Source organism: Elaeis guineensis, chromosome 1 (assembly GCF_000442705.2).
Source record: "Elaeis guineensis isolate ETL-2024a chromosome 1, EG11, whole genome shotgun sequence".
In the NCBI taxonomy this organism is placed as follows: domain Eukaryota; kingdom Viridiplantae; phylum Streptophyta; class Magnoliopsida; order Arecales; family Arecaceae; genus Elaeis; species Elaeis guineensis.
In genome coordinates, this window is record NC_025993.2 from 182,856,351 (window position 1) to 182,876,206 (window position 19,856).

At 36.4% G+C, this 19,856-nt stretch overlaps 1 protein-coding gene across 1 annotated transcript; it reads right to left on the bottom strand.

Annotated features, from left to right (window-relative positions):
- Positions 1-464: 464 nt before the first annotated feature.
- Positions 465-4,231, bottom strand: LOC105040069 (putative disease resistance protein At1g50180). The gene is given in 3 exon segments (XM_073250910.1): positions 465-709; positions 1,286-1,807; positions 1,810-4,231. Coding segments are annotated over 3 exon segments (2,742 nt in total). The 5' UTR covers positions 4,028-4,231; the 3' UTR covers positions 465-707.
- Between the last annotated feature and the right edge of the window lie 15,625 nt (positions 4,232-19,856).

Below are 19,856 nucleotides of genomic sequence, written 5' to 3' on the forward strand. Positions count from 1 at the left end.
AGGTGTTATTGGTCGGGTCGCTTAAAAGGCCTTTTTCTTTTTCCTTGGTAAAGACTCATTTACTAAGAGATAAGGAAACATCTAATATAAGTATTCCATACTTCAAAGGATCTAAGCTTGTTTATATTTGAATACCATTGTTTCATACATGTAGCTGAGAGAGCCAAACAAAAAAAACCGGGGAAAAATCTTGATTTCTTATATATATATCTGCTTTTGAAATGTTATATATCCTTGTGCTTTCATTTTCTAAATGAAAGTGATTAGGCCACAGCCTAATATTTCTTTCAGGAGGCAAAAAAACAAAAAGAGGTAATGTTGTAGATCCATTTAGCAGGTCATTGGCAATGAGTGCGATTGAGAAACATGAACTTCGCCCAAGGCTTAGCTATGTTTTAGTGAACATGCTAAATTGAATCGGAAGAATGTTGAAAAATATGGTTTCAAAGGATGCTACTAAACAAACATTCACAAGTTGAAATAGAAGTTCATGTGCAAAAGCATTATTAAATACATTACAGAAAATTAACAACTCCACCAGATCTAAAGAATCATAGCGTAAAAATGCAAAATAAGAACTGATGCAATCAAGAGTTCCATGGTTTCATAAGAAATAGATAAAAAAGTTGTCCTATGCATATTAAAGAAGGCCAGAGAACCTTGTTGCCCGGATCATCACTTCAACTAATGTCAATTAAAACAATTTATCCTGCAAGACAAGAAACAACACATTCATTATTTACTTCGATGGAAATGATAAAGTTGATCGCTGGATTCTTTTTTAATAGTTCATAAAAGGTGTTCAACCTTTAGCATAGTGGAAATTTACCAAATATATAAAAAATCCAGCTTTTAGAAGGAGCTGAATTAAATTTCTCGATGCATTGAACGAATAGAAAACACAAAACTAGTGAGTACCAGGATTCTTTCAATGATTTCCATCCTGTCATCCAACTATTTGTATTCGACAAAAACAACGAGAAATAGTAAAGATCAATCTCCAGTAAGATCGACAGTACTTGGTTGAGTTCAATGCTCTGTTTTCTCAAGCTAGAGAAGGAAAAGAAATTTTAGAATAAGATTTCTTAACTTCGATCTCTATTAAAAGTGCTACAACATAAGCAGAATTTGAGCAATTAGAATGTTCGAAATCAGGGAGAAATAAATCATAATACTCTGCATGATATAATGTCAAGCATGTCGCGTGTCCGTGTGTTGTTTCCATTAGTAGAATGTCGAGGAATGGAAATAACGGAGGAAATGGAGGAGAGAGGGAGTGACTTACATGGGACCTCACTTTCAAAAATAATGGAGGGGATGTGTCGAACCTTGTACCCATCCTCATTTCTGACCCGGTCAGTAAACCCAGGTTGCATCCTACTTAGCTTCAGTTCTCGAAGGGTGGTCACGTGCTGCAATCCCTCGGGAAGCATCTTCAATTTATAGCACTGAGTGACAGTTAAGCGGGTGAGGCTGGGCATCGGCCCAACCCCCACTCTCCATTCCTCTAAATATAGGAGAGCATCTAATATCAAGAGTTGCAGTTGAGGAAAGCCACCAGGAGAACACGACATGCTCTTCCCAACATATGCATTCCATTTTAGTTGAAGAAGCCTGAGGTTTGGCAGCTTCTCCAGCACCGGCATCGGGTCTTGCTCCAACTCAGAAGAAGATAATATGAGCTTGGGGAGGTTTGGTGGGAATTGTCTGCTGGCCGGGAGTTGCTGCCCTTGGAACAATTCTCTCAGATATAATGAGCGGAGCTTCTTCAGGTGTCGTGCATGTGCGAAGAAGACGTTTCTCGGCAATTCTCTGCGATAATACTAAAGGAGACGAGGCTGCCCATTTTCTTGAGTGATTTTCCGAATGATTGACTAAATATGCTTTCATATGTTCTGCGCATCGCCATCTCTGTAGAGCCTAACGTAGTAACCCAATTTTTGATGAATCTTATGCCTCCTAGACGGATCATATCCATAACATCCCGTCTATCCAGATCCAGATCAGGTTCTCCGAAACCGATACATAGAATCTGTAGGTTCTTGTGATCACCACTTATTGGTGCGCTGTCAAATAAAAGAAAATCAATATAAAGGTGCCTCAGTGTCTGAATTTTCCAAAATGATTTCGGAAGACAATAAATTATTGTTCCTCTCACATCCAGAGTCTGCAGATTCAGGAGATGTCCTATGGAGGATGGTAGTCTCTTCAAACCGGTGTTTCTCAGTCCCAGGTACCGTAGATGAATCATTCTGCCGATTTGTTCTGGTAACTCTTCCAGAGCTCTTGTGCCTTCCAAATCCAACACCCTTAATAAGTTTAAGCCATTCAAAAATCTTTCCACACTAATCAAATCTAATCGGAAGCCCAGCAGAGTGCGGAGAAGTGGTGAGGAAACAACAACCTCGTCATTTATACGACCGTGGAAAGATGCACGATGACTTGTCATACCACCAGATATTACCGTGTCGCAACTGCAAACGTGAAGAAATCCATCACTTCTGGCTTCTGATTCGCCAAAATCACGTAGCATATCGTGGATGCGTATGCTTTTAACCCGCCTACGAACCTCAGTTCTCTTTACAACCTGGATCATGCACCTCTGCACCAACTCATCCAACCAATCCATTGCGGTGTCTTCCATTGTCTGTCTCGGCTCTTGCGGTATGAAACCTTCGGCGATCCACAACCTAACTAATTTGGAGGCAGAGATAGTTGAGTCCTCTGGGAATGCAGCGATGTACAAGAAACATGGTTTTAACGGATATGGAAAGTCATTGTAGCTTAAACCCAATATACTGAGGCATTGCTGCCCTTCTTCAGTAGATTCCCACTTCATGCTTTGAGCCACTTTCGACCATGCATCGTAGCTACGACCTTTCCTGGACAGAAGGCCCCCTAACACCACCAGTGCAAGAGGAAGTCCACCACACCTATTTACAAGCTGCTGGGCCAATTCCTCCAACTCAGTTGGGACTTGTTGATTTGGTGGAAATGCCTTCCTACGGAAGAGTTCCAGACTCTGCATGTCATTCAAAAACTGGAGTTCATGTGGAGGAATCAATGGCTCGGCATGTCTTGCAACTTCAATGTTACGGGTCGTAAGCAGTATTCGGCTTCCATTGTTTTTATTAGGAAAGAATTGGCCTATTCTGTCCCACGCTCGAACTTGCCATACGTCATCCATTACAACAAAATACATTCTATCTTTAAAAAAATTATATAGCTTCTCTTTCAGCTCTCTTTCTGTCATCTCCTCTAATTCTTCCCTTGTAACGCTTGGAATGTTGTTTCTCACGATATCCTTTAATATTGCTCTAACGTCGTATTTCTGTGAAATAGTCAACCAAACATACGTATGAAAATGTTGTTTAACTTCAGCCATATTATATACTTTCCTTGCAAGTGTGGTCTTGCCAAGACCACCCATACCCACAATGGAAATTACACTGCGGTTTTTGTTCTCCGGATCAATTAATAGCTTCACTAATTTTTCCTTATCATCATCAAAGCCTATGACATCAGTGTCGTCAAAGAAATGATCAGGGATTTCTCTCCGTGCTTGCAGATGATCATCCCAATCACTGGTCTTCTCAACTCCACTTTCACCCAGGTTAGCAATGCCATATGTGGCTCGTCTCTCAGAGATACTACGGATCTTCTCCTCTATTTTTTTAATTTCAGAACCAATTGTATGTAGGGTGATCAATTCACGATGTTTGTGACAGTACCTTGAAATGGAGCCCATGAAGCCTCTGCTTTGGTGTCGCCTCTCGCGCATGTAGTTGATGGTGTCTGTGACGTCTTCCATTTCATAGACTACACCTCTTATCTCACGTATCCAGCTCTCCGTTCTTGCATCTCCTCTCTTCCTTCTGGAATCTGCATCTTGGAGGAAGCCTCGCAATGTCTGGAGTTCTGTTTTGACCCGTTCGATTTGATCCCTCACCCCACCCAAGAAAGCAGCTTCTTGAAGGAGAAGGTTGGTAAGCTGAGACACAGCAGTGGAAACAATAGGCTCTGCCATCTCTCCTTCCCTCCCTCCTCCTCGTACAGGAATAAGGTTTTAGACAATACGGTCAAATGGAAGAGCCAAGAGGAAGAGAAAGAGGACTTTATCTCTCCCGAACAATAGCTCAATTCTGATGCTTTCCTTCAGCAATAACCATGGAATATTCCTTTTTTGAGGCAAGAAAGAAAACTTCCCCGAAAATTTATTAAGATTCGACATTGGGATGGCATCTCATCTTTGGGAAAATAAGTTCATCATAAGTTACTTGGGAACTTGGGAACGGCATCTCACCTTGGGGGATGAAGTTCATCAGAAGTTCCTTGGCAAGGAGGGCTTCCAAAGATAAATCTTTCAAGAAGGAAGATTCGTGGCTTGTAATAGCTAGCTTTGGAATCTTCTTTCCTGAAAGTTTTAACTTTGGAATCCCTCTTTGCCAAGGAACTTGAGATGAACTTTATCCCAAAGGTGAGATGCTGTTCCCAAGTTGTCACTAAGTCGTATGGGAGAAGAAACACAGCATGAGCCCCAGCTTATATTATACATAGTAAGACGTTGGATCCTGCTCCTCAAATTACAGTTCGTCTGCAGTCCAAGCATACATTAGATAGGATGCTGAATGGCAGATTCAAAAGAGAATCAACAGCAAGAAACATTTCTTTTGACTTTTTATTCTTTTTCCCACAAAAAAAAAAAAAAAAAAAAAAAAAAAAAAAACATTTACATACCATAAGCAATTGATGATAATGATGATCATCTGCTTACAGATACTATAAGCAAATTGTATAAATGCAAATGAGATTCATACTTCATGCTCTATTCTTTTAATGAGCTTCTTCTCTGCCGCCCTTCATTCACTTCTGAATGACATCTTTACGGTTGATGAAACAAATTCGAATCAAAATTATCACGGTGAAACTTTATCTTTAAAAGCACATCGGATGAAAATCAAACTCTATCTTGTCAATATAGAATCCATCTTCCCTCTACCAGTTTTTTTTTTTTTTTTTTAATAAATATATAGCCTTCTCTCTCTCATTCTAATTTAGCACATTACGGGAGTAAAATAAGAAAAGTAAGAAAGTAATTGATTTAACCAGTTATATCAGTTGTCTCAATATAATATTAAAAAAATAATGCATGACGGAAAATAATTTGGTCGAATGATCCCGATCAGATGGAAGCAATGGGTTGTACGACTGTACTGTAGCTCAATGCCGTTAAGACATGGTTAGTCAATGCCATTGCTGATTTTTAGTGTGGGATTGATGAGAGTTAGAAGTGAGATACCGTCCACATGGATCAACAATTACGCCATGGCGGTGGTGCAGTTGTGCGGTTTACCATTAAAGAATTCCATTTTCCCCAATGCTTATGTTCTGGTCCAAGATCAACTGGAGCAAAATTTAGAAAATTTGTTGTTAGTTTTTGGCTGCCAGTCGATGGTTGGTGATACACACTTAATATTTTATATTTAGAGCTTGTTCCTTTGAAGGCATGAAATTTACCCAAAAATCCATGTTTTTCTGAATAAGCATCATCCAAGCAATACTTAAACAGAAAAGTAATTTATCACATCGAAAATACCTTTTTCATCTCACGTCATCACGATTCTCTCCCTTTTTTTTTTTTTGATAAAAAACTTTTAAGGAGAAAAGAACTTTTTTAACTCATAACGAGTTGCTTTCAATTTTTTGTTCTATATTTTAAAAGATCTTTTGAAGTTATAAGCGCTTGCTGCTTGTCCCTTTCAGTTCAATTTTTGCCTTGCAACTCCTCGCCATTGCCTTTTTTTCCAATAAATTGGATTTGCTTGAAATAAGTTGGCAGAATTTATTTTTATCGATTCACCAGTCATTTAATTAAGATGTATTTCGACTTCGAGATTTTTTTCCCAAACAATAGCAAGAGAATGAACTGATTCATGAAATGATTTGTTTCGAGCTAATTTATAATTTGTTTATCCAATGAAACGGTTGTGAGTGAGTGTAACCATGTAATATTGCAAGGCAATTCTTGGCGAACTTCTAGAAGGCTAACAGGCAAGATTCTTTCTATTCTTAGACTATTCACAAATGTTCCTTTTCCTCGTCTTTTCTCTAATTTACTTATCCTTGTGTGATCACACCAGACACTGAACAGTGGATAGCTATGAAACTACATAGCTTTGAAATCCCATTTTTAGGACCTATTTCTCTGTCCTTCAACCATCTTACATCAAGGGACCCTATAAGGATTATTTGGTTTTCTGCCTGTTTTACTTCAATAGATAATCATAAATCATTATTCTTTCCAAAACAAATATATGAAGAACAACCGGGTGCTTCTTTTGTAAATCTCATTTGGAAGGTTCATGATCTGTGTAATAACCCAGATTAAAAAAAAAAAAAAAAAAAAAAAAAACAATAAGAAAGAAGAGAACGGAAGAGGACTCCTGATAGAGTCCGTCTTTCCTCTTTGAATCAGAATGGGATTGGGACTCTAGGAGCCCTAGATCCCATCTATAAATTTTCTCTTCTTTATCTTAAGCAAGCCATGAAAACATCAGGCTTCCTCTCTCTTCTGTCTCCCTCTTTTCTTTCGATGGAGTCGTTGATTGCCTTCACCGTGCCCACCGAAAATCAAGACTGGAGATGCCACCGGAACCAAGGTAAGGTCCCAATCCTTCCTTTTCCCTCTCTTGCTCATTTTCTCACAACCCCAGATCTCACCGCCGGCCATCGATTTTGCTGGAAATAAATTCCAAAGAAGATCCCCTATTTTTTTCGAAAAAAAACCCACCGGCCGAACTCCATCGCCGACCGGCTTCACAAGGTCGGCCGTCATTGCCGGATCTCCGGCCAAGCCGCCGGAGCCCGAGCCACCAAGGTGGGGGACCTCACGGTCTTTCCCTGTTTCAGCCAAGGGAGGCCGCGGGAAGAAAAGAAAAGAAGAAGGAAGAAGAAGAAGAAAAGAAAAAAAAAAGAAAAAGGAAAAAGAAAAAGAAAAGAAAAAAGAAAAAGAAAAAGAAAAGAAAAAAAGAAAAAGAGAAAGAAAAAAATAAAAATAAAATAAAATAAAAAGAAGAAGAAGAGAGAAAAATTTTCTCTCTCTCCTCTCTTTACCTTCTCTCTACATTTTCTCTCTCTAGATTCTCTCTCTAGACTTTTCTCTCTCTCTTTACGGATTTTGTCTCTCTAGGATCTTTTCTTCCTCTCTGATTGCATCATGAATCTTAGGATAAACTTGAGATGAAAATAAGATGATCTGAGATTGCTCCAAAATTCGTACGATAGATCTGATCCCAGTCCGATCCTATTCGAAATTTATAACATTTGATTCATATTGAGTCACCCTGATAGGACCTCTGATGATCTCGACCATGATTGCCTCATCTGAAGGATACGAAGATTTCTCTCTCCACTTTCTCTCTCTACTTTCTCTCTCTAAAATTTTCTCTCTCTTCATGGATTTTTTCTCTCTAGAAGTCTTATGGATCAGTGGAGGATCCAGATACTTAGATAAATCCTAATTTTGATTAATCCTAAGAGAGATCCTCGATTTGTGTTATTAAGATCGATTATCGGTAAATTCTCTATATGTGTTTTTTATATTGATCAGGGTCATGAAGAGATGATTGTCTGCATATGATATCAAGTGGAATATTTTGTTAAAGAAATTCATAAATCAAAGAAGAACATTAATTTTTGGTGCTTGGATCAGTCACCGGTAAAGATAAGAATCTCTGTATATGATCACGATTGTATATATGCTATTTTACTATTGGTCTTGCATTATTGGTTTTGCATCGTCGGATTTGAGATCGATGAATTTATTATACCTGAGATACTGTTATTTGATTTTGAGCATGAGTATGTTATGTCAATATATATATATATATGTATCAAAGATTGATGGCATGATTATATGGATATGACATATCTGAATTAATCATAATGCAAGTCGGAATTGATTTGATGAAATCAATACATAATGATTAAATGAAAAGAAAGAGATATATGATATGGATTAGCCTTGTCATGTGGAACAGCCCACCAGGAGCTTATGCCTGGGACAGCCCCCACTGGCTTACAGGTGGATCAGCCGGCCAGGAGTTCATGCCTGGGACAGTCCGCTAGGAGCTTATGCCTGGGACAGCCTCTCACGGGCTTTCGTACGTGGGACAGCCGGCCAGGAGCTCATCCTGGGACAGTCTTGAAAGGCTTTTAAGTGGATTCGATCCGGATGATGACTGAGGTATAGACTTGGATAGTCCAGAACCAAAAAGAAAAGGTTAAAAATCATGTGATTATGAAAAGAGAAATGAAAGATAAGACATGAAATAATTGTTGAATAAAAGTGTTTCACCTATTAACATATGATGATGCATCTATTTTAACAAGACAGAAAATTTATGGTTATTTGCATTATTCTGGACATTGAACATCAGATTTTATATTTTATTGTTTATCTTTATTTTTAGATTATATTATTATATCAGTGTGATATAGGAATTCTTACTGGGCTGTAAAGCTCACACCCCTTCATCTTTCTTTTCTTCTCAGAGATACAGGACGTTCATGATTGGCTATGGCTTAGATTTATGGGTGAGCAGATGGATAGATAGAGTGTCATAGTACCTGATCAGAGGATTGAAGAAATTTAATTTGTAATTATGCATGATTTTATAAATTATTATTGAAATTAATTGTTATGGATGTTAAGATTGTAATGATTTATCTTGGCCTTGCATATTCTTTAGGGCTTGCTCTAAGGAGTGTGCGGCCATCACGTATCCGACTCGGGTGTTGGGTTCGGGGCGTGACAGAATGGTATCAGAGCCAGGTTATGATCATTGGAGATTACGATATAAATGATTAGGATGAGATAGAATAATATCAGAGCTTAGGTTTAAGATCACTAGAGATTATAAAAAGATATTAAAACTTTATGTAAGATCAGTAGGATGTGACAAAGTGGCATCTGAGCTTAGAGGTTAGGTTACGTTTATTTGGAGACAATGATACAAGTGATTAGGATATGACAGAACAGTACTAGAACCCAAGTTTAAGGTCACTAGGGATTGTCATATAAGTGATATCAAAATTTTGAGATTATAATCGATAGAGTATGATAGATAATATCAGAGTTTAAGGTTATAATCATTAAAGATGTAATAGAATGATATTATAGTTCAGGTTATGATCATTAAAAATATAATTTAAGTGATATTTAAGCTTAAGATTATAATTATTTGAAATTATGACTTTAGTGATATTTAAACCTAGATTATGATCATAAGGAACATGATTGACATAAAAGAAAGAAATCAATATTTGGATTTTGAATCAATAAATACTATGATGAAACTTTATGTATAAGTGGTATATGATGTCTATAATAAAATTGACGAGTTATATCTTAGATTTCAATTAGTAAGGTTGACCTAAGTATGAAAGAGTTGATCTTGGAATGAAGTGGGAGGTATTGATAAGTTATGTTGAGTATACTAGATGATTTTGGAATATAAAACTTATATGATTGAAGATCATGATTTTTTTTAATCCCAATGATAATTGTCTGAACATTATGAATTTTGGACTTATCAAAGAAAGTTAATTAGGGTATGGTCTAAGAAGAAATTATATCATATGAGAGAGAAATATTTTTGAACACTGAACCTATAAGAGGTCATATATGAAACTCAATCTTAGATGAAAAATATACTTAAATTTTATTATGAGAATATGAGATACACATTTTAGTGAAATCTTTGGTTACTCAAAATATCATATTCTGAATAGGATTCCTTGATCCTTCAAGTTACATTGAATTTCAAGTGAAAAGCTTACTTTTCTAAGTGAATCAAAAGTATTTTGATATTGTTAAATTAAAGAAAAAAAATTATTTTGTCAGAGTATGATATACAGGTTATGATGAAATCTTTAATAATTCGTATTATTATCTTTGGATTAGATTTTTTTTAATTTTTTTTATGATTGTTGAAGATGGTGAAATGTATTAATTATTTAAGTCAAAGTTTAGATTATTTTTTTAAATTGAACTAAGACATCTTGTTAGTGTTAAATTTTGAATGACTTATATAAGGGACAAGATTTTATATGGATTTATCGATTAATATTAAGGGTTGTGATGAAGAAAGCTCTATAAAAAATAATCAAGTTGATTCTACTTAAGGATGTTGGCTTGAGTTCTTCTAGTTTGTCAAGTTAGAATTAATTTTTTTTTTTTTAAAAAAGAAAGATTGATTTAAAAATTATTTAAATGATTGTAAGGTAAATCTAAGGTTAACTCCAATCGATTCTAGACATGTTGGATTCTTGAAGAGTGATGAAACTTATGCAATGATTTCAAACATAGGAAGTGGATCAAGATTTAATTTTTATATGCTATACCCAAAGGTAGTAAAGATAAAGAAACTTAAAATTTTATCCTAAGTCTTATATGAAATTTGAAGGTTAGATCTATCATAGACTGATCTAACATATAAGGATATTTTTTTATCTTTGATAGACTTATATAATTTGATAAATTAAGATCAGAGTGCACAGCAAAAATGTGATGGATTAAATTAATTAAAATATTAATCTTTTAAATCAAAAGATATTATGATGAAATACATTAGTTGTAAACAAGGAAGAATTTTATTGATAATGAAAGGATGCTATAAATTTTGATCTAATCTGATCATAGCCGGATAATTTTTGTCAGTAGGTTGCTTCATTGTAGATAATATCAAGAAATTCTAGATATCTCAAGTTTATTAACAGCTTGATAGTTCTGATATTAATTCAAACTTAGAAAGTCCTAACATAGATCTCATATTTTTAATATTGTTACTCGAACTGATATAGAAGATTGAGATTTTTTTTTAAGATGAGAGTCTACATATAAAATTTGTTGGAAGGTCAAGAGAAGAAAGAAATCGATGATTGTGAAGAGTGCTCGATGTTTGACCTTTATTTATTTTTCTATCAAGGGTAGTATGAGATAATAATGAATTTCGAGTGAAATGTATTAGACAAATAATGGTGGTATATTAATACAAGTCTAAAATATTACAGTTCTTCAAAAAGTTGAGAAATCAATAAGAAGGGATGAGTTTGAGATTTCAAATAATTTTTGTTATAACAAGATCATAGAAATAAATAATATATATGACATTATCGTAAGCTTGAGAATGACATGAAGAATGTATACTTTGAAATAGGTATCTCGAACGACATAACTTAATTTCGAGAATAAAATTATTTTAAGGAGAAGAGAATGTAATAACCCAGATTTAAAAAAAAAAAAACAATAAGAAAGAAGAGAACGGAAGAGGACTCCTGATAGAGTCCGTCTTCCCTCTTTGAATCAGAATGGGATTGGGACTCTAGGAGCCCTAGATCCCATCTATAAATTTTCTCTTCTTTATCTTAAGCAAGCCATGAAAACATCAGGCTTCCTCTCTCTTCTGTCTCCCTCTTTTCTTTCGATGGAGTCGTTGATTGCCTTCACCGTGCCCACCAAAAATCAAGACCGGAGATGCCACCGGAACCAAGGTAAGGTCCCAATCCTTCCTTTTCCCTCTCTTGCTCATCTTCTCACAACCCCAGACCTCACCGTCGGCCATCGATTTTGCTGGAAATAAATTCCAAAGAAGATCCCCTATTTTTTTCGAAAAAAAAAAATCCGCCGGCCGAACCCCATCGCCGACCGACTTCACAAGGTCGGCCGTCGTTGCCGGATCTCCGACCAAGCCGTCGGAGCCCAAGCCACCGAGGGGGGGGACCTCACGGTCTTCCCCTGTTTCAGCCAAGGGAGGCCGCGGGAAGAAAAGAAAAGAAGAAGGAAGAAGAAGAAGAAAAGAAAAAGAAAAGAAAAAGGAAAAAGAAAAAGAAAAGAAAAGGAAAAAGAAAAAGAAAAGAAAAAAAAAGAAAAAGAGAAAGAGAAAAATAAAAATAAAATAAAATAAGAAGAAGAAGAAGAGAGAAAAATTTTCTCTCTCTCCTCTCTTTACCTTCTCTCTATATTTTCTCTCTCTAGATTCTCTCTCTAGACTTTTCTCTCTCTTTATGGATTTTGTCTCTCTAGGATCTTTTCTTCCTCTCTGATTGCATCATGAACCCTAGAATAAACTTGAGATGAAAATAAGATGATCTGAGATTACTCGGAAATTCATGCGATAGATCTGATCCCAGTCCGATCCTATTCGAAGTTTATAACATTTGATTCATATTGAGTCACCCTGATAGGACCTCTGATGATCTCGACCATAATTGCCTCATCTGAAGGATACGAAGATTTCTCTCTCCACTTTCTCTCTACTTTCTCTCTCTAGAATTTTCTCTCTCTTCATGGATTTTCTCTCTCTAAAAGTCTTATGTATCAATGGAGGATCCAGATACTTAGATAAATCCTAATTTTGATTAATCCTAAGAGAGGTCCTCGATTTGTGTTATTAAAATCGATTATCGGTAAATTCTCTATATGTGATTTTTATATTGATCAGGGTCATGAAGAGATGATTGTCTGCATATGATATCAAGTAAAATATTTTGTTAAAGAAATTCATAAATCAAAGAAGAACATTGATTTTTGGTGCTTGGATCAGTCACTGGTAAAGATAAGAATCTCTGTATATGATTACGATTGTATATATGCTATTTTACTGTTGGTCTTGCATTATTGGTTTTGCATCGTCGGATTTGAGATCGATGAATTTATTATACCTGAGATACTGTTATTTGATTTTGAGCATGAGTATGTTATGTCAATATATATATGTATCAGAGATTGATGGCATGATTATATGGATATGACATATCTGAATTGATCATAATGCAAGTCGAAATTGATTTGATGAAATCAATACATAATGATTAAATGAAAAGAAAGAGATATATGGTATGGACTAGCCTTGTCATGTGGAACAGCCCGCCAGGAGCTTATGCCTGGGACAGCCCCCACTGGCTGACAGGTGGATCAGCCGGCCAGGAGCTCATGCCTGGGACAGCCCGTCAGGAGCTTATGCCTGGGACAGCCTCTCATGGACTTTCGTACGTGGGACAGCCGGCCAGGAGCTCATCCTGGGACAGTCTTGAAAGGCTTTTAAGTGGATTCGATCCGGATGATGACTGAGGTATAGACTTGGATAGTCCAGAACCAGAAAGAAAAGGTTAAAAATCATGTGATTATGAAAAGAGAAATGAAAGATAAGACATGAAATAATTGTTGAATAAAAGTGTTTCACCTGTTAACATATGATGATGCATCTATTTTAACAAGACAGAAAATTTATGGTTATTTGCATTATTCTGGACATTGAACATCAGATTTTATATTTTATTATTTATCTTTATTTTTAGATTATATTATTATATCAGTGTGATATGAAAATTCTTACTGGGCTGTAAAGCTCACACCCCTTCATCTTTCTTTTCTTCTCAGAGATACAGGACGTTCATGATTGGTTATGGCTTAGATTTATGGGTGAGCAGATGGATAGATAGAGTATCATAGTACCTGATCAGAGGATTGAAGAAATTTAATTTGTAATTATGCATGGTTTTACGAATTATTATTGAAATTAATTGTTATGGATATTAAGATTGTAATGATTTATCTTGGCCTTGCATATTCTTTAGGGCTTGCTCTAAGGAGTGTGCGGACATCACGTATCCGACCCGAGTGTTAGGTTCGGGGCGTGACAATCTGTCAATTTCTTGAAGCAAGTTTTATGAAATGCAACCAACATGAATTTCATACAAAGCTTATAAGTAGAAAGATGCTTGTGAAAGCTTGTGGATATAGGCTGCTCGTCATTGAACGTGTGGCTGACCTCCATCAATTTATGTTCGTATTTCATTCTTAAATTCGCTAGCAAACCATTAGTTCTCCCATCCAGAAATACCTCTGTACCTTATTGCAGTGAGGGTGGCCTGTCTTAGGTGGCTCAGGTGCAGGCATGATAGCTCTTAAGTGTCCTGGAATATTAGAGTTCCAGCAATGCTGAAGAAATCCTACACACATGGAAGAGCGCTTCGTTCCCTGAAATTTGGCTGTTAACTCAGCTAGCTAAGGCAAAAGTAATAGCAACTGCTCTTGGCAAGGTTCTAGTGTTGTAGGTGGTCTTTATGCTCCAAGCTGGATGATTGGTGCTGCCATTGCTGCAGTTTTTGGTGGTTCAGCTGCAAAGTGATAAACTCAGCAATTCCAGATTGGTGCTGCCATCACTTTGAAATTATCAAAGAATGAATGATGAGCTTAGAATAAAATAATATTATATATTTTGAAGGTACTCAAAGGCTCAAAATGCTCATTGTTGCATTACAAAATGACCCCTGGATATTTATAGGCACTAGGGAAACTTACTAAACACAATACATCACTAAATATGTATTTATAACACTTCTTCCCAAAAATTACATCCATATTCCGAGATTAACTCATAATTACTCATGCATATTCTAGATAATGGGAGTTTCTATATGACTCTTGGACTTCCAAAACTCTTAGACTTCCAACATTAATAATAGTACAATTAAGTTTATTTACTAACACCCCCCTTAAACTTAATTGTATTTCATCCTTCATGCCAAGTAAGTTCTTGAGCTTGTAAAAATGATTTGCTGCAAGTGACTTGGTGAAGATATCGACAACTTGATCATAAGTTTTCGCATAAGTTAACTCCACTTTCTTCTCTTTTACATGCTCCCTTATAAAATGAAAACGGATGTCGATATGCTTACTCCTTTCATGATAGACCGAATTCTTTGCTAATGCCATTGCCGACTTGCTATCCACATATATCTTAGTAGCATCAATTTGAGAGAAATAGATATCTTGTAATAATCTTCTAAGCCATGTGGCATAGCAAACACACGAAGATACCGCAACATATTCCGCCTCACAAGTAGAAAGAGTTACAATAGCTTGCTTCTTAGAAAACCAAGTGAATGCCGTATCATCCATATAGAAAATAAATCTGATTGTACTCTTTCTATCATTCGAATCTCCTCCCCAATCACTATCCGAATAACCAAAAAGCCGAAAATCATAAGAAGGAGAATACATTAATCCATGAGTTATAGTACCTTGGATGTAACGAAGAATTCTTTTTGCGGCCTTCTAATGCGTAGATTTTAGTTCCTCCATGAAATGACTTAATAAGCCAACTCCATATAGAATGTCTGGTCTTGTGCATGTGGGTGAGATATCTTAAGCTTCCAACTAAGCTTTTATAAAGAGTAGGATCCATCACCTTACTTTCTTCAAATTTTGATAATTTGACTCCACAATCAACATGGGTGCTTATTGGCTTACAATCTTCCATCTTAAACCTCTTAAGAATCTCCTTTGCATATGCTTCTTGAGAAAAGAAGATGCCTTCATTATTTTGCTTGACCTTTAAGCCGAAAAAATATGACATAAGCCCCAAATCTGTCATCTCAAACTCTAGAGTCATAGCTTGCTTGAATTCTTCAAACATTTGAGGGTTGCTTCCTGTAAAAATAAGATCATCTACATATAAGGAAACAAACAATATATCTTCATTCTTCTTCTTCATATATAAGGTATGCTTATATGGACATTGCATGAAGTCATTAGCTTTGAAGTATGCATCAATTCTACTATTCCATGCTCTAAGTGCTTGTTTCAAAACATAGAGCGCATTCTTCAACTTTAAGACCTTTTCTTCATGACCCTTCTTCACATACCCTTCGGGTTGATTCACATAGACTTCTTCTAAAATTCTATTCAAAAAAGCTGATTTGACATCCATTTGAAGAATTGGCCATTTGAACTGTGCTGCAATAGAGATGAGCAATCTTATAGTTTTCATGCGAATAACCGGGGCGAACACTTCTTCATAGTCGATACCAGCTTGTTGTTTGTAGCCTTTAGCTACCAATCTTGCTTTGCACTTCTCTATATGTCCTTGAGCATTCTTCTTCTTCTTATAAACCCATTTAACATCTATGGATTTATAGCCTTCGAAAAGAGTAGTAAGTTCTCAAATATCATTTTTCTCTATTGCTTTGATCTCCTCATCTATGGCGGCTTTCCAAATCTTATCTTGTATTGCATCTTCAAAAAAAAAATTTCATTGTTAGCCAAAAGATAAACGAGATTAAATTCATTTGTTACCTCATATAGCTCTTGCAAACTCCTTGTCTTCCTTTGCATTGGACTATCATCCAAAAGAGATGATACTCTAGAATGTGAAGACAAAGGTGGTGAAGAAACTTCAAAATGCACCTTTGATTCTTTCTCCTCTTCTTCCTTCTCTTCATAAAATAGCTCTTTGTTTGATTGCCAACTCCACATATCATCTTCATGAAACTCTACATCTCTACTAATATGAATCTTTTTAGTTTTTGGATCAAAGAGCTTATAAGCTTTAGATCGAGTATTACACCCGATAAAGATAAATTTTTTACTCTTGTCTTTAAGCTTTATTCTTCTTTGGTCTGGGGTATGAGCATAGGTGATACTCCTGAAAATCTTCAAGTGTGAGACATTAGGTTGTCTTCCACTCTACGTCTCTTGTGGAGTTATGTCCTCTAGGCTCTTGGTAGGATATCGATTGAGCAAGTAGACCGCACAATTTACGGCCTCCGCCTAAAATTTTTTCGGCATGACTTTAGTCTTTAGCATACTTCGAACCATATCAAGAATGGTCTGATTCTTTCTCTCCGCCACTCCATTTTGTTGGGGGGAATAGGGTGCCGTCAAGAGTCGTCGAATGCCATACTCCTCACAAAAATATTCGAACTCTTTGGATGTGAATTCGTCTCTACGATCGGATCACAAGGCCTTGATGTAGTAGTCACATTCTTTTTCCACCATAGCTTTGAATTTCTTGAATGTGAAAAATGCTTTAAACTTCTCCTTCAAGAAATACACCTAAGTTTTTCTGCTAAAATCATCAACAAAAGTTAGAAAATAACGATGCCCTCCAAAAGATGTTGGAGAAATTGGCCCACATATATCGGTGTGGATGAGTTCAAGTGGCTTCTGTGCATGATAGAAAGCTTCTTTGTGAAAACTCTTTCTTGATTGCTTACGAAGAACATACCCTTCACAAAATTATTCTGGAGAGTCAATATGTGGTAAGCCCTTCACCATCTTCTTGCTTGATAGTTGCTTAAGGCCACCAAAGTGAAGATGACCAAACCTCAAGTGCCAAAGTCATGAGCAATCCTTCACACTTGCATTCAAATATTTAGTATCAACATGTTTGATGTTAAGCATGAACATTCTATTTTTTATCATTTGAACATGGGCTATCAAATTATTCTTTTGATCTCTTAAAAATAGACTTCTATTTTTTATATGCACATCATATCCTTTCTCCAAAAATTGCCCCAAACTCAAAATATTGTTCTTCATCTCCGGTATGTAATGAACATTAGAGATAAATTTATGACTTCCATCTTTTAATAGAATAAGAATTTTACCTTTGCCCTTCACGTCTACTTTGGAGGAGTCACCAAAAGACACATGTCCATTCACCGATTCATCCAACTCCATGAACATGTTCTTATAGCCACACATGTGATTACTTGCATCGGTATCCAAGAACCACATATTTTGCTCACCGGTGTCATCTTCTTTGCAAGCAAGCAATAAGACCTCATCACCATCTTCTTCTTTCTTCTTTGCATAATGAGCCTTCTCTTCAACTTGGTTAGTATCATTATACCAACAATCTGAAGCATAATGACCAAGTTTGTTGCAATTAAAACAACAAACTTTGAAATTGTCATACCTTCTGCCTCTAGATGAGCCTCCTTGTCCACGTCCTCCTTTTGAAATTTGGCTTAACTCCTCTTTGTTATTATAGCCTCCACGTCTTTGACCGCGTCCACGGCCTCTCCATTGGCCACGGCCTCATCCTTGGCCTCTTTGACTTCTTTCATTCTTGGAGTCTTCTTTGTTCTCCTTTAAAGAAATCTTAAATTGAAGAACTTGCTCCAAGGGCTCTTGCCTCCTCTTATTGAATCTTTCTTTATGAGCTTGTAGGGAACCCATAAGCTCGTCTAAAATCATCTCTTCCAAATCCTTTGACTCCTCGATGGCAACCACAATATAGTCAAATTTGATATCCAATGAGCGTAGAATTTTCTCTATTACTCTGGTGTCATCCATAGTTTCGCCATTCCTCCTCAATTGATTGACAACGGCTAAGACTGTTGTGAAATAATCCGAAATATATTCGGATTCCTTCATTTGTAGGGCTTCAAATTCGCCTCGAAGAGTTTGGAGGCGAACTTTCTTCACCTTTTCTACTCCTTTATAAGAATTTTGGAGAATCTCCCATGCTTGCTTTGAAGTGGTTGCCGTCGCGATCTTCTTAAAGGATGATTCATCTATAGATTGATAGATGAAATATAAGACTTTCTTATCCTTCTTTCGAGACTCCCTTTGTTGATTGGTGAGAGCCTCTCCTTCTCTTGGCTTTTGATAGCCTTCTTCTACTAGATCCCAAAAATCTTGAGACCCAAGTAGAGCCTTCATTTGCAAGCATCAATTTTCATACTTTGTTTTGGTGAGGCGAGGAAAGGAGGGTTGGAGGAGATTATTGGTGGACATTATGGCTCTAATACCACTTTGAAGTTATCAAAAGAAGAATGATGAGTTCGGAATAAAATAATATTATATATTTTGAAGGTACTCAAAGGCTCAAAATGCTCATTGTTGCATTACAAAATGATCTCATAGATATTTATAGCCACCAGGAGAACTTACCAGACACAATACATCACTAAATATGCATTTATAATACTTCTTCCCAAGGGTCACATCCACATTCCGAGATTAACTCATAATTACCCATGCATATTCTAGATAATGGGAGTTTCTATATGACTCTTGGACTTTCAAAACTCTTAGACTTCCAACACTAATAATAGTATAATTAAGTTAATTTACTAACACACTTTAGGTTTTGGTCCTTGCAAAATCGTTTTGGAGTTTCTTCTGCATATAGGTTGGAGTAGCTGCTACGCTGGCAGCAGTTTGTTCAGTTCCCCTGACCTCCTCTTTGAGCTAACGGAGGACCGGAATTTTGCTTCCCCTCGTGGTAAAAGTTCAGCATAGAGAAACACGTCAATGTATATTTATGTACTTACGCATATATTTGTATGTGTATGCAAAGATGGATTGGGTATGTATCATATTTTGCATTATCTAGCCTCAACCTCTCTATATTTTATGCCATATGCTTGACAACTGCTGTCACTGTCAACATAGCAGGCAATCTCAAAGTTGGCTACAATTCATTATATTTTCTATTGACATTTCACATAATTATGTTCCATCTGAAGTACTTTTGTATGAACCTTTCGTTTTGCAAGTTGCAGTCGAAGTTTTAGTCTCATGGCTTATCTTCTAGAGCCGAATCTCTGCTGTTAATGCCACATGATGTGCTATTACACTGTTACACTGAACTTTCTATGGGAATGCTAGGCACAATCTATCTCAGCAAGATAAAGTATAGCATCACAATGATATTGATTCAAGGATAGATTTAGTATAGAGAAGAGCAAAGTACAAGCTGCAGTTACCTTTATCTCCTGAAACCCAACGGCACAGTTTTGAGTTAGCTACAGGCACTACATTGAATGCAAAAGTTCCAGCAGTTGTGATGGCTTTCTGATTTTTTTCATTTGCTATGTAGTTGTTATGGTTGTTCAAAATTATACTCAAGAAAGAGGCTTTTCTTATTTTTCCAGTGACTAAATAAACATTATCGTATTTAATACAAAGTTATTCTGATACTTAGATGTTATAAGCTAAATTTCGTTTTGCGCTTCTGAAGCACTTGCTAGGAGGGGTGATGATCTGGGAAGCAGGGAAA